Below are 27,839 nucleotides of genomic sequence, written 5' to 3' on the forward strand. Positions count from 1 at the left end.
TCACATCTAACTACGAAAACGCACAGAGAAAATCTGAAATCCAAGAATACTAAAGGCGTTAATTGTATTTTTGTTAATTTTGTTAACACGTAATTGGAAGATTATAAAGAAATTTTTGATTGAGACAAAAGAGTTTAGTCAAGATATATAAAATTAGAAATAGATAGAACAATTTAACAGCTTTGAAGTAATTTGTTTTTTTTTTAGTAGTGTCTTTGAGTTTTTTATTATTTCGTTATTTAATTCAACAGTTTAAATATTGTTCGACATACCCAGGATGCATGCTAGCACATCTATTTCAGTAGACCAAGGTAGCATCGACTTTACCTTCGTCGAAGTTCTATAAGTATACCACTTACGTTTCTATTAATGAACCGTTCTATATGCCTGAAAGTACGATATACATACAGGATAATAAAATTCACAACACGACACTTTTCTATCGTTTATTTTCTGTAATACAGAATGTCGTAAATTTCTGCCTGACTAAAATAGTTTGTCTGTTCCACAAACATTGTGCAGTTCCTATTTTCTCGTTAAAATGGAAAATAGCATCATATTTAATCATGAGATACATTGTATAAAATTTAAAAATTGATATATCGAGAGGTCTTTACCGTATAAAAAAATCAAAGCGTAAAATTCAGATTAATAGTGTAAATATATTCAATTTGCAATACGAGTCATTTCGACACATTGCAAGAATACGATTAGAATACAAATTGCAGTATAATAATTATTACAATCAAAACACGGACGTTCAGTCTAATAAATTAGTAATAAATTTTGCCAATCCAATAAGAAAGGAAGACAAAAGGTGTTCTCATTTTTATTCTGTTATATCGTTATAATGCGTGTCTCACATTGTGTTGAAATTTCTATATAAATCCTTGGATGTATTATATAAAACTAAGGATTTGTGGAAAGTCTAGTCAAATATCTAGGATCTAAAAAATTGAAAATCTACAAATCAAAGAATCCACGAATTGTAAAATCCATGAATCCATAAAGAACGATCTGCAAATCTACAGATCCATACATCCAAGGACGATTGACTAGATAAAAAAAGAAATTCAGAAGACTAAGACAAATTTAAGAATATAATCGTTATTCGCGCTGTTGTATTCGCAAAACACGTACGATTCTATATGTTTGTACAGCTTTGCGAAGATACGCGCAAATTTGCGTCGGCGAATTTATAATTTTTTTCTCGCGGGACACCCTGCATCCATACTGCTAACAGCTACTTAATGGTGTTTCCGTTATTCGTCGCCCTTTTGCATATTAACTCTTTGTACTCGATTTCTACTTACAAAATCTGACTTTATTTGTAATTTATAAATTTATGTTGCATAATAGTCTTCACATCTAAATTGAAAATGCGCATAGCAATTGGGAAAAGATTCTCAACGAACGAAGAATTTATGAAAAATCTCATACTTTTCATCTTTACGTTATTTCGCTATGTTTTGTGAATGTGACATATCGAATCACTTTATGAAAAATTACACAGTAACGTCTCGTTACGTCGTGTTACGTTGTGCGTCATATTCACGATGCTCGAATGCAATGAGTTAAGTATTAAGGAGTGTAGAGCGGCGTGTATACATAAATCGGCAGTCCGTAGCGGTAAATTGTCCATAACGTCGACGGACAACAATTACGTTAAAAATATCGTCGATACAATCGTACGTCCACGAACGACACGCTAGATCAGGAATTCAAGGATCCGCATATACAGATTTCTTTATTCATTACTTGACAAATCCAACCATTCTAAGAATTTGAGACAAATGTTAGAAATCTCCGTCCCAAAGCAGATTCTATGAATCTAAAGATCTACGATGATAAAAAACAAAGCACTCCTCGTTGCAAATGTCTAATAAGATTCCAGGATTCTGGGAACCGGAAATCCTTGAATTCAACAAAGTGTCGAGACATCATCGTTGTCGTTCACGGTTCGTTTGCATCGGGATAAAATCTAAAAATCCACGCGGTACAAAAGAAACACGAGGGATCGATCAATCTCTCTGCGAGATCGACGACTGATCCAGTAATAAAGTACAGATCGCTAAAATAGCATTTACAAATACGATAGAAGCGGACCGTTTCGAGTGGTGATCCGCGCGGTTACCCGTTATCACACACAGTCCATCGTGTTATCACTGTACAAAAAATGTCGATGTTACTGCTAGTCCGCGAAGTTTGAGCAATCTTCGTCGAGAGGACGCGAGGACGGTCTTGTCCGTCGGCCGTCTTCCGCGAGATCGGCTGCTCTCGCGCAGGTTTCAAACGTTCAGGTCCTCCCAACCTTCCACCTGCCGAGGACTCAGCTCGATTTTGATCCTAGTCAGAGTGCCCAAGAGTTCGTGTATTCTGGCCGATAACGGATTCGCCTGAAGATCGACGAATTCCAAAACGGGTGCGTGCCTGAGTCTCTCCACGTCGACCTCTGCGAGAGTGGATAAGAGATGTGAGTCCAACATGGTTTTGAGAGTTTTGAGAGAATTTGTACATTCGAATCGAGGAAAAATGACAATCGCATTTTGCAAGGTATTCCCACACAGAATTATTATAATATATGTAATTTATTAAATTAGTGGAAAAAAAGTTTAGAGTGACATTTTTAAACATTTTCAGATTTGATTTCAATAAATCGTTTACATATTGCGTAAACAATTAACGCTAATGATTGTCTGCAGTCAGAACATTAATTAAGTCAGAACAGAAATTAATTAAGAAATTAATTAAGAAATGTCATACACAACGACTGCTTGGTCGATGAATCATTTATTTTTATTGAATGCGACACAGCACGAAATTTGACGTAGAAATTGAACCGATCTTTCGGCTCACCCGATATATTTGAATAGTGATACAATCATCACGATTGAAATCGATAATGTCGCTATTCGTTCGGATTGCGATCGCGGTTCGTTACGTCGTCTCTGTGACTCCGTACTCCGCACCGCGACCGCGCGTCGGCGGCTGATCGCCGCTGAAAGTCTCTTATGTAACGACGACAAGTGATCGATACTGACCGATGATAAAATTGTTGTTGGCCAGGAGCCGCTTGAGCTGCGGCATCCGCCAGACGACAGGTGGTAGAGCGATGAAAGTGTTGTGCGAGATGTCGAGTCGCTCTAGAGCCTGCAGTTCGGCGAGCTCCTCGGGCAGCTTGCTCATTTGATTGTGACTCAAATTCAGTTCTGCAAACGACAACACACAATGACACGCGTAAAATGCGAGGTAACGAGCAAGTAATGCGATTAAATAGTCATGTTCGCGCCGAACGAGAGCTCGTTCCAAAGTTGTGTGAGCGGCGAGGTTCCTTTAAGAATAAAATAATAATAATAATAAAACGCCAAGGGCGTGGAAGGGATGTCACACACGCGCGCACAATGCAATTTGTCACTCACCGGTGATCAGCGAGAACTTGACGGCGAACTTCGCCGGGATCTTCGTGATCACGTTTCCGGAAAGATCGCATCTCTTCAGTTCCGTGTGTCGCATTAAATGGTAGACCGCGTCTGGGATCTGCATGAGCTGGCACTCCGATAGGTCTAGGGCATAAAACGACGGGACATAGAATTTCCTAAAAAATATAATAAATATGCTGGCAATGTGGACGATTGGGAGGGTCATCGTGATTTACGGCGATACTTTTCGCAAACGGTTTGTCGGGATCTTGCAGTATTCAACGAGACGTGTCTGAATCTTAATAACTGAATCACGTAGATTTGTGAGACTTGGAGAGATACCGAGTTCGCCATCGAATACAGCCGTGAATACAGGCGATTTATTTCCTCAAAAGTTTTTCGTTACTCAACAAAAGTGGAAATACGCCAGTCTAGGTGCATCATAATGGCTGAAAGTGCACTTAATGACGGCACGAGTTTCACGCTTTCTCCGGCGCGGTTTCCAGCACGGAAGACCGCCGACGCTGACGTCAACTCGCGAAGCGAAGCGGGAGTCGCGAGCGCGTTATGGAACAAACGTATTCCGCGTTATATATTTATCGATCATCGCGATCGCGCGATTTTACAGCGGTAGAGCGTGCGGTTCCGGGAGGATAATGAGTACCAGAATGAGTTGAGCGCGATGCGGCAATGCCGACGAATAAACGACGAATGCCAAATTGAATTTGTCAAATCTTTAAAAAACCGAATAATCTCGCAAATCAGACCGCCGCCTCTTGTGCCTCTCGCGTTCTTCGCGCGGCTAACGGAACCTAGTGCGTGATTTAGTTCGCGACACAATTAAAAGTGGGAGATAATAATGAGCCACGGAAGCAACGATGAATTGCAAACCCATCAAGTGTGTATATCAACTGTACGATCGTATGATCGCCGCCTTCGAATTCGCCTTCGGACACAATTGCATCGTTTCGCGTCGCTCGCACTTTCGTAATTCCCGCTACGCGACTGACGTGGATTGCGAAGACACGTGGAAAGTCCGAAATTCGCGATCGATCCCACGGGATTCATAAAATCGCCTCTCTTCGCGCGAATCTCGAGCCGTACGAGCGAGAGAAGTCGCGGAATAGCGCGCGAACGATCGCACCGACCTCGAGCGCTTTCACCGAATTCTACGATATTTTACCGAGGCTCTCGTTTGCCTGCGCCTCTTCGCAGCGCAAAACCACTCTCGTCACCGCGTGCGCCATGTTGGCCGTCGCACTGACTCACCAAGGCGGTCCAACTGCGCTCGAAACACATTTATTTCCGCCGGTACTCTCCGAAATAAATCCCACGACCTCGCGCCGGCCGTGATTTTCATCGCGTTTCTCGGAAACCGGGAAATCGCACGAAGGAAGTCGAGAAAACGCGGACTTTTCGATGCAACGATGAACGTCGAGAAGCTCACGAGTTATAATTCGTTCGCGTCGCGTCGCTTTGAAAAATCGAAAGCTCGACGCGCTACATTTTTTCGCGAACGCTTTGCAATTCTCTGGCCAACTGAGATTTTGCCTTCGACTCTATAGTTATCTTTCAGCTTAGCTCGACGCACATCGCTGCGGCCGCTAGTTAACGTGCGTGCAATCGTTTTTTCGCCACAAAGTGGTAAAAGAGGCTCGATAGCAAGCTGCCATTTAAGGTCGCGCTGCCTTTATACGGAAACTCCTCGCATCGTAGACGCGTCTGTGCGTTTCGCACTGGAAAGTTCCTGCGTTTTTTGGATTCGCGAATCTTTTCCGTACGCGATGCACGTTCTCAGCTGTAAAAGGCGTTTATTGTGCCGGGAGCAACAATGATAAAAAAAAAAGACAAAACCTCGTTCAATCAGCAATTAGCTACTTTCGACGAGTTTAGCTTATGAAAATTAACTTATTTAGAATCCAACGTTCAATTAATTTTGTATCGTAATTAAAATGTCCCAGCGTGGTAGTTGAGCTGTTATTTGAAAGTAAACGACACTGTTTTAAGGTGAAAAAGAAAAAAGATACGGAAACATCTCGAGCGCAATGGATTAGTTTTTATTGTTTATTGATCATCACGACAGATTAGTCTTGACACTTAATTCTAGCAACGCTCAGCTGACTGGTACAAATTTGGCGAAGAGGCATTTGTCCGCTATATATCTTCCGCCGGCGACGTGCGCAAATCTGGATTATGTCAGCAGTTCCGGTGGAGTTCGAAATCCGTGATTCTCGAATTTGGATCGGAACTAAGAGAGGCAGAGGATCCGTAGCGGCCGCGTAGGAGATCGCGATTTTTCCTCGCTGCTCAGCGTCTCGCTGCGTCTCGCTGCACCTCCCGTTTAATACAATGCGAGTATGTATGCAATAAAAAGATTCATAAAAGAGGAACAGCCTCCCAGCGGCGTTCGCAATGGCGTAGATCAGCATTGCCAAGGCTCCGCTTTACTATTCCGAGATCGACCTTTCGCACGTACCGGGTGTCTCGCGATGTACGCGCGAACGCGGCGCGCGTCCGTCGCGAGAGTGAAACTCGCGCGAGTGAGAAAGAGACAAAGACCGGATGCGCGTTGTGTAACGCAATGTTTATCCAGTCAATTATCTATGCTGGAGTATGCCGGAGAGCGAGCATTTCACTTTTATCCGCGCCGGTACACGAGAAACGCCACCCAGTGGTTTATTTACCCGTTCTCCTTCAATCCGTCATCATTGCCGTCACCGGAACTTCCTGTTATTTGAATTGCCGATCGATGTAACACACAGAGTTTTGTAACTCGCTTTGCAAAAATCGCGTATGCCGATTCTTAGCAAGTTTCCAGTCGGTCGTATCAATTTGTACGTCTCATTGCGAGACGATCCTTTTGTTTTTCTTTTCCTTTTTAATTTACCTCCTCTCCCCTGAGTTTGACATATCGAACTTTACTGAGTTTCATCCAGCTTTACTATGACTGGGATTAACATCGCGGTTACGAAACGGCACGGAAACGTTCTCGGCCTGTCATGTGATCAATTTTACGCGACGGATGCGTAATTCGTACTTTCTACAAAATTACACTGTAACTTTTTGTTAAAACTTATAACGAAAGATCGCGATGTAAGATCTCTTTCTCCATCTCTTGCGACACTCGCAGATACATTTTTAATCGTCGTTGCTTGCTTTCTCCTTTCTTTTTCCACTGCGTAGCAACAATGTCACGTGCGTGAGAAAATGTGTACCTTTAATCTGACAGAAGATAGGAAGGTTCGTTAACCACACGACACGAACTTAGTCATCGACTTAGTTATCGCGCGTTTAATGCATCAGATAAGATAGACGAGAATACGCAGGAAAGTGTTATTATGATTCTGTTGTCACCCTAATACAGTCCTATCGCAATTTTGTAACTGATTTACAACGCAAATCTCTGCTCCGTAATTTTCGATCCCCTATGGAGCTTCGGCAGATCTCAATTTAATTAGAATATTATTGACATACCACGCTGACATTTATTATAAATTTTCAATTCCGCGCTGATTCTTGTTTTTCATCCAAGTTTGACTCACAGACTTCGAATTTCACAGAACTGTGGCAAAATTTTGAGTCCACGGTTCAGTCTATATAAACACGTGTTTCTCGAAGCTCATGATTATTCTCTCAACGCTGCAGTGTATAACTTTATGCGAAAGATTTGGCGCTTATATCGATTGTCTTTAATGCCCATGAGAGTGAAACTGTAATCCGTGCGAGATTATAAAGCCTGATGAGAAGCAAAACATAGAAATATTGGCGCACTGAGAGAAGCAAGAGCAGCGGCCATCAAGGTCGCGCACGTAGCCGACGATACGGATAAGGCAAGGGTGGAAGTCATCTCGAATCAGGAAGTACTATAAGCACAGTGCACTGACGTGCGCATATATGGCGTTTGCAAGCTTCGCTTCCTTGTTAAAAGCAATCAACTGCATTTTTCGAACGCCGCTGAATTGATAATGTTAAAAATGTTTCAAGCCGAGGATTCCCACATTTGTCGTAACGAACATGCTTTCTTATGCATTCGTAAAAAAGTCAGTCCCGAGATATCAAATTCGTAATAATAAAATTAAAGAATGCCTCAAAGGATCACACTTACTTCAAATATCTAGGCGTGTTTCTTAAGAAATTTTTTCGGCGAAACGGCATGTTGCAGCAAGGAATCCAAAGTATCCTTTGGATGTTCGAAAGAAGTCTCAAAGATTTTGGGTTACTTTGCTTCTCTCTCGACTCACCTAGATTACAATTGTCCTGGGCTTCCTCGCATCGCGCGATTACCCTGATGATCGCGCGGCCAGCTAGTTGCACGCAGACCGCCATCGCGACATTCCTCTCGCCTTGTTCCTGTGAGATCTGCTGTACCTCCTCGGTATTGTACGCGGGTGGCCTCATGATGATTCTATCTTCACTCTTGTCTTTATAACGAGAGATTTGCAATGTGCTCAACAAATTTGGCGTTTGACTGCAAGTTCGTTGGAAATCAGCATCGATCTTCGCACATTCGTCGAAGGGAATCTTACGCTCTTGCGCGAAAAAAAGTACTAAATATTTTAATTATAAAGTATTTAATTTCTTTGCCGTGATATTTATCGACCTCTTCTCTTCTTGACTTCGTTACGTCGCTAAGACATTATATGAAACGAGCGATTTTTTTGTGTTTATCAAGTCAACGTTAACTCGCCGGTGTGAGTCACTGCAAGAATAAAGATTCGAGAATCGGCACAAGACAAGTCCACAGTATCGGAGATGTGTGTAGAATCCCAGGAAGTCTTGTCCTTGTGGAAGATTACTCCAGCATGAGAATCCGACTGAGGTATAAACTGGATCTCTTATCAGAATCCGAATAAAGAACGGCGCGTTCTTCTATCGGGACTCCACCGAGACTTCAAGCGTCGTGGATCTTTGACCTCTTCAACATTCGCCAGGTTACAACAGTCCTCCGTGATGTTTATGTTCTCGCGTGACTTCGCTGGAATGACAAGATCCACCTCGATCGAAGGAAACCTCGTCGACCTCGCAAGCAATACAAATTTCGAAGGATCCTCGCGAGCGAACTTCCTGCGCGACTCGGTCGAAGGACAAGGATTTTGCGATTGACAGGTCGTCAATATCTCAGCGTATCTGAAGACCAACCACGGCGCCCAACCACCGAGGCTCGTTTCAGGTAACTTCGTCTGGCACTAAAATGCAAGAGTATACGCGGTGCTATTTAAGCCTTCGCCATTTCCCCCACCCACGTGGAGGGAAGCGTCTCGGATCAGCTGACTACTTTGTGTGTATGCACTCTCCCTCTCTTTGTTTGAAAACAACTGCGATCAGGTGCATACGGCGCAACGTGCGATCTGTCAAATTCGACGTCGCGATTTCCGCGTTAGAGTCGCCTCAGCTCTCCGCCAAGGCTTTCCTGCCGCTTTAACATTTCTTTGCGGTTTCTTCGGTGCCTTTGTTTGAATAATTCACGACAGATTAACAATTGAAAGATTATCGATTGAAAATCGTGAAGACCCACATAAGTTCAACAAACTCGACATCGACAATGTTTCGCGACTGTTTTAGAACTTTCTCGACACTTGGAGCCGATAAGATTTTCGCATCAGATGAAAGCGATTTGAAGAAAACATCTTGAAGAATATGAAACGAAAATTGTGAAGATACATTTCCGATCATAATTTTTTGAAAGCCTCTCTTCGAGAATTTCAGACGAGTCTTTTCTTAATAATTTGGAAGACATTTGTTAGCTTCCAAATTTAATCATCTCCTAACAATCGGGAAATTATTAAAAGATAATTTCGATTTAGGATAAATAATTGGCTCAAGTATGATAAAATAACCAAGACAACTGTTAGGATCCAAACATACAGAGAACTGCAAAAGTTTACGAAGCATGAACAGTACAAATATTTTAAATTCTTTGAAGCATGTTTCACTTCAATACGACTTCTTCGCAAATGCGAGTTGACGAAGCGTAGGATCATCAAGATCACGCAAGGAACGAAAAAGCCCCAATGTCAGCTTTGACGTGCATCAAGCTTTTCGCCTGCGCAGTTCTTTGGACAAAGAAGTTGTCCGAAGAAAATATAACTCTCCCCGTCGCACATCTCTTCGCTCTTCTCGGAACTGTAATTTGTATATCGTTAAACAGCCACGCACGTTGTATATCGTTAAAAAGCCACGTTCGTTGAACACGTAAGTTACATTTTGTAAGTAGTGTAACACTCGATGTAATTGTGCACAAAATCATAAAAATAATTTTTACAAAGATTTCGACAAAAACGTTACAAATTGTAATAAGTAATACCCAATACCCAAATATTCGAAAAAAAAAAAATACAAAGTGAAATTCGTATAGACGGAACATTCGAATTTTGTCGCATGTGTCCATGAGATTCGTTCTCAGTTGTCTCGAAATTGGTATAAATATATAAAATGGTACGGTATATAAGACGAACATTGCTAATACCGTAAACTGCGTTACGCGCCGGCAAACTGCCCACTGCGTCATTCCGTATTTCTCTGTCACGAAAAACTCTGTGCGAAAAACACGATACTTTTTTCCGTCGTTTCATGTTACGATTTTTCAAATTAATTCCATACGTACCAGAACGTAGCAGTTACTATCTTTTATAAAAAAAAAAGATATATATAATTTGCACCACTTGCTGCTAGTATATTATCATTCCGCGAAAATCGTTGAACAGTCGATTCATGGAAAGCTCCGATACGCGCAGCAAACGCTCAGCGCTTCTGATCACGTGCTATTTAGTTCACTATACACAATTTACGACAATAATATTTGTGGAAGAAGGTAGTACACACGGACGGTGCGTCATTATTTCGCCGTAATAGCGCATCGTCTTGCGCGAGCGACTGGACGGAGAGAATTTGCGAAAATGCCAAAAGCGCGACACGCGCGCGGACAAAGCGACTTGCCGATTTTTCTTTGAGTTTTATTGCACGGATCGGGATTGCGCGTTTTTCGCTAGAAAATAAGATGGCGAAAGAAATCGCGACGCCTTCTCGCAAACGAATCTCGCGCTGGCGTTTCTGCGACCGCCACCGCCATCGCCGTCGACGCCGTGAACGTCGCTTCTTTTTCTGCGTTAGAGGACTTTGCTCTCCATTCATTGTGAAGCTCAGTGCCCAACAGGGATAAAATGTTTATACGGTTCCATGGTATGCTTGGCCCGCGGCCAGAGGATACTGCGCGTGCATCTCGCCAACGAAAATAGACAGCCGCCGGCCAAAATCCCCCATGACTTCTCTTTCGTCGTTTTCGCCGCGTACGACGTAGGACGACGCGGAACGACGAATACCAAAGACGAGAGAGAATCCCGCTGACTGCGCGGATCCAAGGATACGAGTATCTTTAGTATATACGAAGCACCGAGGAGATCCTACAGGATTTGAGCATCTAGGAAACCCTGTTTCTTCATTTCTCACATATGTATGACACATATGACATTCCCGAGTTCTCAAAGCTCCAACGGGCTCGCGCTGCTCCTTGGAGCTCCAAATCACGCGTTTTTGAACACCCATCCTGCTTCCCTCCAGATTCCTAGACTCTGTTGTATGTAAATCCTCACATCATCCAAATCTCTTCGCATCTCCACGAGCTCAGATCCTTCGTCCTGCGACAAATCCTGAATCTACGCCGAAATCGCTACGAGCATACCACGGATTTTGCGTGCGCGCGTTAAATTACGAGCGGGACCGTCCACCGCGCCGAAATAAACTTTCGCTGTTCGCGAATATAAACATACTTTATTTAAGACACTACAAACTACCGGCAGGCACGCAGAAGGAAGCGGGTCTCTCCGCGAATTTCTGCGTTGGCTGGCTCGCCGGCTGACTTCCGTTCTCGTCTGCACCGTTGTCCGTCATCTCGTTTTCTCTCCTCGACGGGAAGCAACGTCAGAGGAGGGAACATCGGAGGAACACCTTGGCTCGCACCCTCGCCAAGCAGCGAACGTTGGCCCTGTCGAGAAAAAGAGAGAGGAGAGAGAGAGAGAGAGAGAGAGAGAGAGAGAGAGAGAGAGAGAGAGAGAGAGAGAGAGAGAGAGAGACCGTTGTTACTGATGTTCGTTCTTTGTACGTGCGACTGCGTTCTCTCTACTGCGCCGTTGATCATCTCTTCGTGTTTACCACAAATTGTCCGTGTGAATGTCAGCGGACTCGTCGACACTGCGAATTTACGCCAGGCTTGTACACCCTTCGACATTCCATCGATTCTCGCGTTCCTCCTTTATAAACTTTGGGCACTTATCGCTTCATGAAATCAAAGTCTCTCTAATCCACTTCGACTATCGAATTCATTGTTTCTGAGTCGTTTGATACCCTCCTTATCTGATGCGATACGAAAAGCAGGACGCAGAAAGTGTCCCAGAATCTTTAGAAGAAACGCAATTGCAAGTCTCGTTGGACGGGTCAATCCGTCTCTCTGTTTTTCGCGAACACACATGTATACATACACACACGAATGCGTGACGGCCACGCTTATGACGCGCGCGACCTCGATTTTCGCGAATGTCTATTTTTCAACACGGAATTTCCCCGACGCGAGCAACACGAACCGACGACGTGGCTTGTCCGCCGGTACGACTTTTATTGCGACTTTTGCGTATCTTCTTAACAACATCAGCGCTACTAACATCGGACTCTTTCTCAGTTCTCGTAATATCGTGCACTTTTATACGAGGGTGAATCGAAGAGCAAAGATGCAAAAGTGTCGGGTAAGCAAAGCGCAGATCATCATGAGGTTTGTCTGTTGAAAACGCGCGGAGCTTGAGAGAATAAAATTCTCTCAAGACTTTTGCATTTGATGATCTCGCTTCTTGATAATGATATCGCTTCCTTCGGATTACAATATCTCCGGGAGGAGAGTATTTTATCTATATTTTACAAACAATCGATTTTTAGTGTGGAAACTGAGCATGGATCTACAATGTTCAGTTAAATATTTAAGTATGCCAACAAGTCGTGAATGGAAGATACACACTAAAGTGTATTGTAAATAGTGCGAGATCGAATGATGCTCGTTTAACAATCTATATTCACTTTTATATCCATTTTATATATATATATATGTATATGTGTTAACAATGAGCGACAATATATCGGTTCGCAATCGCAAGACGCACAACACCTTAAATTACGCCACGCGGAACTGCTTATGGATGGATTTCGCTAATACGAAAGCTGTCTCGTTCGTCTATCGAGTGCAATATGAACGATTGAGACATCAGTCGGGTTTGTATATGATTTGTTTTCTCTCGCTGGTCGAGTGGTCGTCGATATTATTCGTGTTAGGCCAAAGCAGTAAAATTCTTTGATTATAGATTGAACAATCGTCTATATTCATACCACACATTTAGCGTTCGATGTTGTCGTCCGATCGCCGACGCATGTACTGCAATTTTAGATAAATAGAGAGAAATCGGGCAGCCGCATCTGCCGCTAAATGCAACGTTAACCCTTTCGCTTCCAGCCTCCTCAGTATCGTGCGCTTTCGTACATACATTTGTAGCGTGCGGACACAAAATATATAATTTATTATGTCATTCTCGATATTTTTTGTTGTTCCGATACATAGATATGTTTGGAATTATAACTTTATCATTTGGCATCATCTGCGAGTTTCGAATGAAATGAGAAAAGAGACATGTAGTCACATCTTGTAGCACGAGAGAACTGCGTTTAAGATAAATATTCTGCGTACGTGATTATAATTCAGCGGCGAATTAGTAGTTGATAAATATGTACGAACAGAAAAGCGCCATATAATTCATATAGAAAATAATACGTATCAAAATCAGTTCTGCCAGTTGTCTAGTGTTACTGGTCAGTCAAGATCTCGCGAATGGTCCACCCAAAAGGTCCAGAAAAAATGTTCGGGGTATCCGTGAGCGTGATAAAACGACTCATGGCACAACCTTTTTTAATAATATAAAGACTCGATATTGAAAGATTAAATGGAGGCATGAATACGCACTTCGCCATAGGAAAAAATGTTAAGTCTGAAAATACTATCGGAAAATCACGCTGAGTGCCCATTTATCACACAGGTTTTGGCACAATGCACGCGCATCGTGCATTGTTATTCAACGGCTGTCTGATACAAATCATTTTGCAATCGCATCATCGGATCATCGTCACAATGTACAAGTCGTTCCATAAATGCGCATACAGATAACAACCTCTTCTTCGGTTCGTATATCCTCAGGTTCACGCGAATCCTCGATATAAACTGCGATCAAATTATTTTTGAACAAAGCATACATATGCGTTAGATATTCGAGGAGTCACGCTATTTTTACGGAAAATTTTGTAGTAACGCACGTTTTTTTTTCTGTAAACGAAAGCATCGATTGCTGCGAAAATGTATACTCGCAGTTTCTATGAGTACAATTAATAATAATCTACTAATACTAATTTCAACGAATTTGGTGTTTTCTGTTGGTGAACAATTTCATTGCGGCACGTCTCTGGGAATTATCCGGCTACGCATGAATTACGTGCTCGGAATTGTAACACGCGAGTCGATAAAATTACTAGAAGCACTTACGTATATATGAAATCTTTACGTATTTACGTGTGCACACGCAAAATAAAAATACACACATATACACGAAGAACGTCGATTAATCCTGCAAAGTGCGGAAAAATGTCAAGAACTAGTTTCTAGATTCTTTTAGATTTTCAAAATATAGACTATGAATTATATTAACTATGAAAAATTCGACAGTAATTGTTCATATCAAATTCTATAAATAAAATGAGATATAGAAGATTATCTCAAAGCCTTCGGGGAAAAAGCACGTTCGTAAAATTTTACTCGCACCGTTTCACCGAAGACTGGCCATTACAGGATTGAAAATCGAACCGACCGTGAATGAATCGATAACTATATATCGCCTACCCGACATTCACGTGAATAGCATTAAAATTCGGTCAATTGACTAATGTAGAATACGCTTTGGAACAGCTATGGCGAAATATTTCAACTCATCCCTTACGTTGCTCCTTAATCTTATAATATGTATGATCCTTATAGCGTTACATCTCTTGACTCCTGATTTTGGAAAATGTAACGTTACGTAACGTTATAATAATACATTACGAATATATATCATGTGTTCTTCTAAATAAATATTCCCAAGTATTACATAGTAAGTGACGGAAATGAGAAAGAACGAATAAATACGTACAGATTAAAGTATAGATATTAAAGAGATATTAAGATATAGATATCAAAATATAGATAAAGTTCAGGCATTCGAGCCAACAGAATGTTTATAAATACTGTTGTTAATGTCTAATGTTAAGCACTTGTTCCCTATTTCTGTGCGTAACAATACAAATATTTCCGTGCAGTATTCCATATGATCTAATAACGATATTGCAATGTATAACAATGATAATGCATATCAATATTATATAGTTATAAGATCACATCAACGTAACTCGATCGCGGCTGATTTGCGAACAGAAATGGCAAAAACGAACGATTATTATTCCATTATCAAATATCGCTACATTTTCCACGTTCTCTATTTTCTTGTCTCTCGGAATGCGTCTGTCTTAAATTGTGGCTCATCAGACGTGTTTCTGTTAAGATTCTTTGCCAGCTTCCGGTCGGTCCAACGCTTCCTGCGCGTGCTGCAAGCCAGCGCAATAATGCAGAAGCAGAACGCTCAACGCCTGCACCCGCAAGTCGCTCTGCGCGATCAATTTCATGCTGTCCGCATCTCCGTTCTGCGATAATTCTAGTCTTGAGGTAGTTTCGGCGTCTAGTGCGTTTTTCAATTTGCCCATCTGCGTTAACAGATGTTTAACAATTAATTTAGTGCGTTAAGAGGTCTCGGGAGTTACATTGTTATTAGTGTCGAGATATGGGAGGTCTTCAATCCTGATCAACTTTACAACATGGAAATCTCCTGGGAATAAATCATCAAATGAAGAACGTTCACATACCATAGCGTTGATCTTCTCCACGCGCTCTTGCGGTTCCAAATACTTGTGCAGAAACTTGCCGGTGTCTTTCGCTCTCGACATGAGACCGTCGTCCAAGTCGCCGGCCACAAGTGGAGCTGCAACACTTGGCTCAGCACCCTCCAAGAGGTCAGGACTTATTCCCAGACCTCCGGCCAATGAACTCTAAACGTTTCAACAATGTGATCAGATCGATTAATGCGAGACGATCACATCCTAGAAAGCGAGAGAATGAGGAGAGATCAAACGATTCCTCGCTCGATGTTACGATGAGTTTTCGAAAATGTATAACGTGATCAAGCAGTCGCACCGATTATGTGTGAGTCATAAATAATTTTTCTGCATCTATAATGATCATCGAGTGCAAGCTTGGTCTCAGCGCCAAAGTGCAATTACAATGCAATCAGTGCCGTGATCGCGCTCATCATACGATGAAAATCCTCATCGATGAAAAAAAAGAAAAAAAAAGAAAAGGAGAAAACTCGCAACAATTTCGGATAAACGATAGAAATCATGAGACGTCGATTCATCGCCGGACGTAGAGGAGTTTGTGGATAAAGGTAAAAGAACCCGAAGTAGGATATTTATGTAATTTACAAATGGATGATTTCTAAGGAATGCTCGAAATTGCCACAAGTTTTATAATCTACATATATCGTTATTGCTACGCTGTATCATTGTCAATCACTTTATCTTACATTCTTGTGTGCGAATTACCGAGTTCCTTCGCCGGCGAATCTAAGAAGTGACTGATGGAGGAATGGTTGAAGCGAATGAAACGGTTCAAGCATGGAAACTGCATGACACAGATCAAACCCTCTTCCAGAGAGCACATCCGTTCCTTTCGTTCGATTGAGAAGGCGTAGCGGAAAAGGATGAAGCGGAGAAGGCTTGCTGCGCTCTCATGGCAAAAATGCGATAATACAGGAAACTGAAAAATTGTCTATTTTCACTGACCGCAGTTTTGCCGCAAATTCTTGATTATATAAAATCTGCAATTTGAAAAGTGCATTTAAAGAAAAGTTTCACTTAATATCAATCACTCACAATTAGTAATAAAATCGGTTGCAATTGTCTCAAATTCTTCTTCCATCGATATCTTCACGTATTGAATTAAAAGTCTAAAGTTTTCACATGATTCAAAGAGAAATCTAATTCAAAGCTTAGCGCACGCGATCCTTCTCCACTTCGGGTAAACAAATGTGTGTTATTAACTTCTACCTTGCGGGATGCACAGGGACTTGGGGGAAGACTTCGAGATGCCGGACCGATACCGGAAGTCGGTGGGGCCAGGCAACTGGTACTTCCAGCCTTCTTCAGGCCCAACAGAGTGTTAGCTATACTAGCCTTCACGGCCATCATACTTGCGCCCTGATTAATCGACCAATGGATTTTAAATTGAGATTAATACTTTACTCACTAATAAATCTATATCCACATAAAACAATGAATCGAAGTCGCGAGACTGGTCTCGTGACACCAACGTGAGCGTATGTTTCGCAAGCAAAGTATAGAATCTAGGCGACGTACAATATTTCCAAGTGTTTCACACCTGGCTTATTGCGAGCAGTGTTTTAACAACATGTAAATACAACGGTACTTCTCCAAGAATTTGAAATGGGCAAGCACTCCGTGGTAGAACACTCAGAAATCGCACATGTCCGGATGATATACTTTACCGTAAACGAAAAATGTCGATTTTACGAGAAACGATAAATCAAAGAAAGCGAAATTAAACTTATCGGTATAAGAGTTCTACGTCTACGTCGATATTATAATCCATCGATGTTCAAGAACAAAGGCAAGGTCAAGGTGCAAGTTTACAAAAAGAACCTTCACCTCCCCGAAGTGCGTACGTTCAATTCGTTTTATTGCCAACAACAGAATGTGAGTTACGCTTAACAATCTGCTTCCTATGTACAAAATACCAAGATAAATGCGTTCAAAGATACGCGCGAGTTCTCGAAAGCTATACACTTCCCTTAACCACATGACATGCTGTCAAGCGCATCTGCATTTTATCGATATGTAATACTGATAATCGTCTTTTAGATTCCTTTTCGCATCGTGATTGGTGCTTGAAGTGGCATGATATATCAAAATGATAATGCTCGGTAAAAAAATTCACTCTCTCGATACAAATTCGGTAAATAAAGTAATAAATAAATAAGAACAAGCGATTAAATTGGACATCATTTGAAATGCGGAATTCAGTCTCAATTGTTACTATTCCACATTTTTCTAATTCCCTAGATATTTTAGATATATTCCTTATTTACATCAATAAATTACGAATATTAAGCACACAAACTGACAGTGTATATAAATTATGGTACACAAAACGAAGAGTGATATCCTTAAAAAAATAATAAGTATGAAATACTTGCAAAATGACGTAAAGTTTACGTCATGATGTGTTTATAAGTATCGCATGTTTTCGTAAAAGATGCAACGTATAAATCAACACAAATTCACAAAATAATAATTATTCGATCACCGCATGATCCGCAGGCTCGGACTGGGAGGCAAATTCTTCAATTTACTCCCGTTTTCCTTCGAAATGTTAATATCACGTCATTCGCAAATCAATATCACTCAAAATCAATATCGAAGAAATAAATTAAAATGAGCTCTAAAAAAACGCGGGTATATACAGAGTGTCCCGAGAGGAAAGATCAATATTTCGTGGGGGTATAGAATGAGGTAATATAAGGCAAAAATGTTATATAAACATGGTGTCGTTCATTACTGGTTTCCGAGATACAGCTATGTTAAATTACACGTCGGAATTGTCTAATATGAGTTGAAGTTTACCGCAATTACATTGTAATACATCTATCATAACAAATTTTCAAATATTTCGCCCCGTACTTCGATACATTTGTCACATTTTGTGAGAACATGGTGGGTTGCGCGCCGGAGAGCATCTTCACGGGTCCTAATTTGGTCAACAGCAGCTATTGCAATAAGTTCATCCCATGTATTCACTTTAGTTTTATACACCTCGCACTTTAACCAATCCCACAAGCAGAAATCCAGGGGAGTTAGGTCGGGTGATCTTGGTGGCCACTGCACTGTTCCACCGTGACCGATCCAGCGATGTGAAAACACTGCATTTAAGTGTTCTCTTACAAGATGTGTGTTATGAGGAGGTGTTCCGTCGTGCTGAAAATACATAGTTCTTCGTGTAGCCAGGGAAATATCTTCTAGTTTTTGTGGAAGCGTATTTTGTAAAAAGTCGAGGTAACTCTGCCCTGTCATACGATTTTGTAAAATAACGGGACCAATCAGCATTCCATCAATCATGCCACACCATACGTTGATGGAGAAACGAACTTGGAAATTTTGTACAATGGCGTTAGGGTTATCTTGCGACCAACGATGGGTGTTACGCGTGTTATTTATACCATTATGCGTAAATGTTGCCTCGTCAGTGAAAAGTATGACGGGAATCAATTCACGATGATTTTGTAGCCACTGGCAAAACTGTAGACGTGTGGTTCCATTTCCTTCATGGAGATTTTGTACTTGTTGCGGATGAAATGGGTACAGATGTTGGTCATGCAGTATCCGCCAGACAGTGTCCGAGGAATACCAGTACGTGCAGAGACCCTTCTTGTACTAGTCGTAGGGCTGCTTTGTATCATTTGAAGTGCCATTTGTACCATTTGAAATTATATTTTCTTCTTCCTCATCATTTCTCTCAACTCTCTCTCGTTCAGATGTGATGTGAGCACTGGGAAGAAGTGTACCATTTTCACGTAAGCTGTTAAACACGTTTGAGAATACTCTTCGATCTGGAATGCGGCGATGATATTCTTTAACGGCTGCGGGAGCACTGCCATCACAATACCCATAAACATAAACCATATTTGCGTACTCTACATTAGAAAACATATGCGGCATGTTTGCAGTGTGCCACAAACAGCAGGACAGATCACTAGGTTCTGATTCTGATTCTGATTCAATAAATGGCTCTGAGCAGAGCTGTTACACTCTATCTCCTACACCAGTCAACAATTACGAAAGTAAAAGAAAAACAGGGACAACGCGTATACGTGGGGACACAATCAAAAATATGCGTAATTACGGGAACCACATCCAACCATCACCAGGTGTGTTTCGCTAACCTTTCCAACTGATACATGGCTTCTACACACAGGACGCGGCAACACGTTGACCAATCACAGTCTTTCTTTTACAGTTATATAACTCATATCTCTGGAAAAGAAAGACTGTGATTGGTCAACGCGTTACCGCGTCCTGTGTGTAGAAGCCATCACAGCCTGCAGCGCTCCGTTACGGTGAAGGACGAAATCCCAATGATGCGCCAACTTTAAATTCCGACGTGTAATTTAACATAGCTGTATCTCGGAAACCAGTAATAAACGACACCATGTTTATATAACATTTTTACCTTATATTACCTCATTCTATATCCCCACGAAATATTGACCTTTCCTTCCGGGACACCCTCTACATATGTACATATCTTTACTTGGTCGGAAATTCTTAGGTATAAAATGCACGAATTTGACTTTTCTCTCAATAAAGCTCTATCGAAAATGATTTCAAATTGTAAAGCTATCAATGACTAAGCGTTTCTTTGTATTTCTCCTTCCAATCCGAAACTGCCCCGTGTGTGAGTATCGTACATTGCAAAGGAGAACTCGAAATGTTCCCGATTACAGTCACGAAAAACGAAAGTTGCGCCTAACGTTCTACGTCTTGAGTACCTGTACGTTATCTTCACACCCGGTTAGAGAGATCTCTGGACCGATATCCCCGATGATAGTACTCGGCTCGATCTCATCAGCCTCCAGTGCCAGTGTAGCCAGACTCTCCGCACCGCAAGTGCCGGACGCCTGGCAACGTGCCTCGCACTTCTTGTGGCATACCATACCGCAATCTCGACATTGCACCGCATCTTTCAACCATATCTATACACATAAAGTAGTCCATGTAATCTCAAAGTAAAATAAAATCGAGTGAGATCCTAGAAAATTAATTCTTTATCAGGGTCTAATTTTCAGCATAAAAAAAAAGTTTTTCTTCTCAGAGAACTCCAGTCCATTAAAATGAGAACTTATCTCTAGGTTTTTAATAACTTACCAAAAAATTATATATCTTGTGTCAAGCGAGTCGTATAATTTAAAGAGAGAAGATAGATACCGTACCTTCTTCGTACAGAAGTCACAGTGCGTTGCTCTGTGAAAATGCGTCCTGATAAAATCATGCATCTTCCGGTCGGCGACCTCCTCGTTCAGAATTGGTTGAATTTTAGCAGTTTCCGCGTTTTCCTTCTTCCCGGCATCACTAATCGCTTGATCGCTCGGTTGACAAGATTCCCAAACGTACGATAGCAAAATATCACCGTAACAAAGCGTCGGGTCAAATCCGGAGTAGCCTTGCAGTCTTACATAGGATGTCGCTAAAGAAGCTTCAAGAAAATGATTCCAATCAGTATCTAATTGACATTCTTGGGCTGAATAAAATCTCGGAAGTATAAGAAATAAATTGTGTCATGCTTTGACTTTCCCTGAAAGGTCTATTTAATCAATAAGAACAAACTTCACGGAACCTACCGCTTTCCGGTGGCAGCAGTGCGTGACATTTCAAGTAATGCCCCGTCGTGGATGTGCAGCATTGCGCTAAAATCAACTTGATGGGTGCATTGATGTAGCCGAGAAGTTTGGAGGGCGCCTCGCCTCCTTTCACTCGTCCCCATACTCCCACATTCAAATATTGTAGCTCGGAATCAATCCGGAAACTCTTGGTCTCTTCGAACGTGATTAGAGAGGCATACGGTTTTTCCCTCGTGTTAGAATGTAAATCGGCGATGCTGTAATTATCGTCAGGTAGATAAAACTGCACGCTGCTGGATGCCGCCGACGATATAGAGACGGTAGAGATCCGTCGAGACGGCGTAGTGTCAGGCGTTTGGGCAGCGTCTTCCGTTTGCACGCTGCTCTTTCTTCTTTTGAATAGCTTGCTAGTGTCCGACCGGCTGTCCGTGAGATCGCAGTCCGAGTCTCGCAGGTCGGAGAACTTGATCTGCGTCTCAAACTTCATCTTTCCGGCGTCCTCCGCGCTCGGACTGTCCACTCTGCCTACGGAATCGCTCTTCGACGCTTTCCTCTCGGTAAAAGATACCCTTTCGCTGTCCATCCTTATGCCGCTTTGTCTTTCCAAGTCCACCTTGGAATACCGTCTCTCCACTCGGATGATGAAGCGTCGCTGCACGGCGGACTTGACGAATTTCGCCACCTGATTCATATTAGACACTTTCTTGCCGTCCACCGCTACCAGGATATCGCCTTTCTTCATCTCGGCGATCGCCGCCGGACTGCCGGACACTATCGTTTCCACCAGCACGCACACTTGGCCAATCTCTGGCACGATCTCTTGCTTGAACACCACGCCCAGCTGTTGGGAACCAGTTTTGCTGATGATCAGATCTAGCACCATATAAGGAACGCCGCTATATTGTGTCAAATACACCCACGGCGTGGGATCCACGCTCATGCTGCAGTACACTTCCATCTGGGAGAGGTCCTCGCTGTTATTGAGTACGATGGGTGTGATATTCAATCTGCTGATCTCCAGTAACACGACCTCTAGATATCCCGGAGTGAGTTGCGTACTGGCGACCTAAAAATTTGAGGTAAAATTCCAGACGCTCCGAAGCAAACATTGTAGTTCTCGTACAATGAATCGAAAGAGAGCAGATCTCACCTCTGAGAGATCCACGGCCTCGTCGTTCAATCTTCGGAAGAACGGCTTGTAGCGCATTTTGTAACGAGGTAGAGTATGTTTCCGTCTTACTGCCCGCCTGATCTGGCTGGTAATGAGCGAAATTATCTGCGGCTGCAATTGACGGCCTTGGAACTGCGACTGCACTTCCAGCTCCAAGATCGGATCCGAATAGAAGCTTAAAGACCAGTGCGTGTACGGTACACGAGTAAACTGTAGCCTAGCTTTACCGCTGATACATTTCACTGAGGAAAAATCGGCGACTGTGTAAGAGTCTCCTAGTTTCATTATCCTGTTTTTTCTAATAATACCGTCATGTATCTGTGGTAATACCTTGCAACGCCATGTACGCAGTTTTTCCTAGCAGCATCTTAACATCTATAGACAATTGAAAGTTCCCTGAGTAATGTAAATCTAAGGCCAAGTCTAGAGACTCCAGCAGACCCGTGTCAGCGTCGATCTTCGAGTCAGCGACTTCTAAGCCCTTGATCGTGGGAAATTGCGTACCAAGGTTTAAGTCTCTCAACTGTAAGTATATTGAAGAATTTATTCGAGAAAAATGCATCCCTAGGACCTACCATGTACATATGTAGCTCACGAGTCTTACTTTCACGCTGTCTAGCAGTTTGCCGGTGGTCGACTGTGTCAACAGCTCCTTAAATTCGTTATTCAACTTCCTGTAAAGCCAAAGACGCACTCGCTCGGCATTTCGCAGTTCATTGAAAAGGAATTGCAGCGTGAGATTGATAGCTAGGTTCTCATTGCCCTGGGACATCGCTTGACGTGTCATACTGTTATTACAATTCAATCGTTCCTCCTGCATCTGCTCCACCAGTTCCTTAGGTAATTGCGCCTTGCCATGATGCAGCTGCCTTTGCGGCGAAGCAGCCTGAGGTCCCGAAATAAGGTACCTCTTGAACAGATGAAACTCCAATGCTAGGGTACATATTATACCGCAGATGAATGTAACAACGGCAACCAGAACAAGTTGCAAACCGTCCATATTAAAATCACTGTTGTTAAAGACAAAGTTTCTCCCCCGTTGAGTATCGAATGTGGCATACACCCAAACTATAGGCTATGCAGATCGTTACACAGAAAATGTTGCACCATGTGTAACACTAAACAAAGGGCTTTCAATTCCAGCTTCATGTTACAGATGTGGTTGTATTACCCCACCATGAGTATATGATAAAGGAAGAAAATTCCAAACGTGCATGTTAGAGCCACAGCTGTCTGTCTTCAATGGGCATCAGTAGATACTTATGACACACGCTGCAGCAAGAATTATGTAAGCACTATTAAAGTGTGCATAGCCAAAGAGAAAGGAAAAATCTGAAAACTGTAACTCCTCATAGAGATAGAAACTCAGACACATAAAAGAAATTATTATAACAAAACAGGAAATTCATTTCTATTTATTTTCTATAATTATTACTAAACATAATGATTACTATATTAGCAATATAAAATATTCTAATAATTTTATTATAGAAGAAACCTAATCCTTCACCTAATTATGTTACAAGGAAAAGAATTTACAATTTTTATCATTAACAAACAAATCAATTGCTATAATCAGAGAAAAGATAATGTACAAATTACATATAATAAAAAATGTATAAATTAGCTTGTATTCTTACATAAAGAGGCAAAAGATGCAATAAAAATAAACGATACTTCTAGAAAGGATTAATTTTTACTGTTGAAACATATTGTCGCAACACTACCTAGGTTTACATTAGGAACTTTCGATACGGCTGATCTCTCCCCACAAGCGAGCCATCTGGCCCGGTGCATTGTGTTAAACGTGAGTCAGCCTCGCGTCTTCACGGCTCGACAGCTATCCGGAACACTTTCACCTGTCACACCGATCAGCTGAACGGCGTCGGTGGTGGTGCGCAGTCGTATAGATGCACAGAATGATCTGCTCTCTTGTGTCTGTGCCACATTCGATGATGTCGTCGGTTTACAGGCGACAATCGCGAGGGCACGTCCCGCGAGAAGTCGCAAACGCGAAGACATGGGATAAATTCAATCTTCACGTTCCTCTATCGATCCCATGACGGCCATGTTCACGCTTTGACTGACAGGCAGTGATACCAGAATAGAGATGGCTTTGAATAAATCGTAATGGGGCAGGGAGGGGGGAACGTATACAACCGAGAGCCTCATACTGCAAATACGTTTTATGATTCGGCTAGCTGTAAGGATAGATGCAATAATAAATAATAATAAATATATAGTAGTGAGAGGTACAAGTTCGACTCTTTTATATACATATATATATGTACATGTATAAGAATATATATATATATATGTATGTATATATATGTATATCACATTTTTTATAAATATTAGTGTATATAACTTATATTCACTGTAACATACTCAATGAGTAAATGTATGAATATTAAAAGACTGGAAATCGAAAAGAAACATTTAACGCTTTTTCTTCTTCAATAGATGGCTCTGTGCATACAATAGATGCTCCAACGCCATTCACACGTAAACATTTAACGCTGTTATGCCCAGTTCCACAACTTGCTTTAAACGGAGTTTAAAGCTAAACCGATGGTTAAAAGCAATAGTATATGCGCATATTCCCAGTGCGGAACTATATTCCGCACTGGGAAAGGACGCCATCTGCATCCATTTTGAGAGGGGAACTACGATGCTACCATCCACTTTTAGGTCTCGGTGGTAAAATCTGCATGTGGTGGAAGTCCGTGCTACATCCATTTTCATGCGGTTTATGTCCGTGCTGCAACCACCATCTGTTGCCATTTCTATACCAGACTATGCCCGAAGGTCTAAAAAGAGCGGGGGGGGGAGGGGGGAGGAGCAGAAAAAATAAAAGTACGTATTAAATGTTAAATCTTCGAATACATGTTGCCGTATCAAAGTCTCCTCTATAATAAACGATTTGATATGTCTGGAGACGCATGATGTATCGTATGATGTCCGCGTCCCGTTCCCTTCGTCCTGCTTCTCAATTCAGCATCCCGTCCGCTCCGGACATTCGCTCGTGGCACTGACAGTGGCGGTGAGCATTCGATCCGCTCGGAGGAGCACGCGTTAATTAACGCGACGAGACTCCGATTATAAATATCCCACGAGTCGACGAAATATTTGAACTTTTAAAAAAAGCATCAAAGAAAATCACATTGATGTTGTCATGGTTAAAATCTCACCCTGGTATATATTTTTTTATTTTCGAAATAAAAAAAGCCAAACGAATGCAATTAAATGTTATTTATCATCATTGAATATTAGATGAAAAATAGAAGAGTTATTGTCCGCAGCGAATAATCTCCCTGTATAAAATGTCGAACTGAAACATATTAAAAAGTATTGACATTTTGAATACGTCTGAATTCTGCTTTCTGATCCGAAGAAAGGGACTAAAAGGTATTAGTTCCCATTAAATTTCACTGCGCTAAATGCGAGATGGCAGTGGTGAATGCTTCGCATTAATACGGATTCAATTCATTTCAAATATGCCTTGTATTCAATCGCAATCGATAATTTTCAAATGCGAACTTTCGTATTGAAAAGTATTCACTTCTCCTCGTAATTGTTTTCGGATTCAGAGGCATACAAGATTTTCACGTTCTATTCCCCGTCGCATTGAAAAGTGTTGGCCTGCGATCCAATCTGAGATTCCCGCAAAGCAGAATTCACGACAAAATCTCGTGAATGCGAAACAATACTTTTAAATACGACATTTTATACACGACTAACATTTAATAAGAACAAGACAAAATTCGCATGGGATGAAATTTCACTCTTTATCGCTATCATGACCTTTAATTATTCTCCGCAAACGGCGTCACAACTTTGATACTCTGTACAATTAGTTGCTAACACATTTTCTAATCGTACACATTCCTCTTTAATTAACATAAAGCTAACAAATGTCCTATGCTTTGACAGAGTAATTTTCTTTATTTTCAGTAATCAATAAATAGAGTGCATCAATGTCGCGCACAGTTGAAAGGCCTCCTCGCATTTCCCTCGTCGTTCTGGAACCTTCGAGAAAAGAAGAGACGCTCAAAGGCAAGTCTCTCTTGCTTCAACCGCCGCCGAGGCCCGCAATGTTTATATCGCGCCGATTGTGTTGATCGGCTCGCGAGCGACGACACTTTTTGCCCTTCGTATCATAATACTCGCGCACCACGTATATTCGACCTCATTCCATCAACAGCAGCCGTGCGCGACGCGCTCGTCACTCGTCTCGTGTAATTAAAAGAAATATATCTCGTCGGTCCTCGAGATACTCAATCGGCATCGCGTCGGCATCGCGTTCATTAACCGCACGGTCGAATCGCGAGTATCGGCATTAAAAGCGTGAGCGAGTGAAATCCGGAGGACTCCAGCAGCCGGGAAGCAGGACGCCGGCAGCAATATGTCACGTTTCCAGGTATGTGGAATCATTTATTATGCGGGAGGTCTCCGATAACGAGAATGGATGTTTGACGAAATTTCCGGGAATAAGAAGTCGGAATTTCGTGCTCGGCATTCATGATCCGTCATCATCCAACTAGGAATCATCACTTTATGAATTTGCAATTACTCTCGTCAATTTCTGTCTATCTATTTATTGCGTTGTTGTATACAAAAGATATTGATCCAGACAGAGACGGATAACGGTCCATGAACGCGGATCTCTAATTCATCTCTAATTCATCATGTTCTCAATCAAACATTCTGAATAATTCCCAACTGTATGAGTATACCGGTCTTGTGTAGAATATTCAACGTCATACCTTCTTCTTAGACTGCGACCTTTTTTGTTTTCGGTCAGCGCTTTTTTCAAGTCTGTTTACTCTCGTTACGGAATCTAAATTTAAATGTCCATTTGTAAAAGAGTATTTTCGAGAACACACAACTGTTGTTCCGCTTCTTGTTGTCATTTTTTTTCGTCAGCTCTTTCAAGAACTCCTATTTAGACTTTCAATATCAATGAAGAAAAAAAATCGTAGCGAATATTCTCCACTCATCCCGACCAAACATTCTTTCTCCACTGCAGCTTACCAACTAAGAACGCTACATTTTGTTCCAGACGTTGCAGGAAGCAAGCCCGGCGGACGCGGACGCTGCACCAGAAGATCCGGAAGGTAAAGTTTACAAGTTTCCTACACATTTGTGTTCAACTCTTTATAATCTTTGCCTTTGCAACTTGTTCCTCATCAGCTCTCTTGAAAGCTTCACGTCTCATTTAAATTTTCAATGTTGGAACAAAAATATAAAGACAAAATTCCCATATCAAAATATTTCCGTATTTTCGATTCGTCTCGATCAAAGATATTCTCTCTCCACCGCAGATTATCAACTGGGGAAAATACTTTTCTGTTTCAGTTATTGCGGAAAGCAACAACAATCCGGCAGATGCGGGTGCCGTACCGGAGGATCCGGTTCGGGCCAAGCAGAGTCGGTCGGAAGGTAAAGTTTACAAGTTTCCTACACATCTGTGTTCAACCCTTTACGATCTTTGCCTTTGTAACTTGTTCCTCATCAACTCTCTTAAAAGCTTCAAGTCCCATTTAAATTTTCAATGTTGGAACAAAAATATAAAAATAAAAATTCCGTATCAAAATATTTCCGTATTTTCGATTTGTCCCGATCAAAGATATTTTCTCTTTACCGCAGGTTATCAACCGGGAAAATTAT

The 27,839-nt window shown here is 41.7% G+C and overlaps 2 protein-coding genes across 6 annotated transcripts; both read right to left on the reverse strand.

The window, feature by feature from the left end:
- Positions 1 to 432: 432 nt before the first annotated feature.
- Sclp (leucine rich repeat containing protein 20 sclp) lies at positions 433 to 8,612 on the reverse strand. Of its 2 annotated transcripts, none has more exons than XM_011153443.3 (4): positions 7,661 to 8,612; positions 3,420 to 3,563; positions 3,042 to 3,209; positions 433 to 2,452 (listed from the first exon to the last, which is right to left on the reverse strand). In XM_011153443.3, the coding sequence occupies exons 1-4, from the start codon at positions 7,815 to 7,817 to the stop codon at positions 2,289 to 2,291; spliced, it is 633 nt and encodes a 210-aa protein (XP_011151745.1). In that variant the 5' UTR covers positions 7,818 to 8,612; the 3' UTR covers positions 433 to 2,288. The 2 variants fall into 2 exon arrangements, with proteins under 2 accessions (XP_011151745.1, XP_011151746.1); XM_011153444.3 differs by lacking the exon at positions 7,661 to 8,612 and adding an exon at positions 4,603 to 4,688.
- Positions 8,613 to 12,276: 3,664 nt separating this feature from the next.
- On the reverse strand, positions 12,277 to 24,698 carry Pdzd8 (PDZ domain containing 8). 4 transcript variants are annotated; one of them, XM_019844818.2, is made up of 11 exons: positions 24,558 to 24,697; positions 23,897 to 24,370; positions 22,774 to 23,508; positions 22,500 to 22,692; positions 22,149 to 22,411; positions 20,999 to 22,064; positions 20,591 to 20,853; positions 20,150 to 20,353; positions 16,635 to 16,784; positions 15,396 to 15,578; positions 12,277 to 15,236 (listed from the first exon to the last, which is right to left on the reverse strand). In XM_019844818.2, the coding sequence occupies exons 3-11, from the start codon at positions 23,167 to 23,169 to the stop codon at positions 15,033 to 15,035; spliced, it is 2,922 nt and encodes a 973-aa protein (XP_019700377.1). In that variant the 5' UTR covers positions 23,170 to 23,508; positions 23,897 to 24,370; positions 24,558 to 24,697; the 3' UTR covers positions 12,277 to 15,032. The 4 variants fall into 4 exon arrangements, 3 of the variants coding, with proteins under 3 accessions (XP_019700377.1, XP_011151747.1, XP_025154357.1); XM_011153445.3 differs by having other exon boundaries at positions 15,033 to 15,236; positions 22,774 to 23,441; positions 24,558 to 24,698; XM_025298572.1 differs by having other exon boundaries at positions 15,033 to 15,236; positions 22,774 to 23,501; positions 24,558 to 24,698.
- Positions 24,699 to 27,839: the final 3,141 nt, after the last annotated feature.

Source organism: Harpegnathos saltator, unplaced genomic scaffold (assembly GCF_003227715.2).
Source record: "Harpegnathos saltator strain DR-91 unplaced genomic scaffold, Hsal_v8.6 scaffold225, whole genome shotgun sequence".
Classification (NCBI taxonomy): Eukaryota; Metazoa; Arthropoda; class Insecta; order Hymenoptera; family Formicidae; genus Harpegnathos; species Harpegnathos saltator.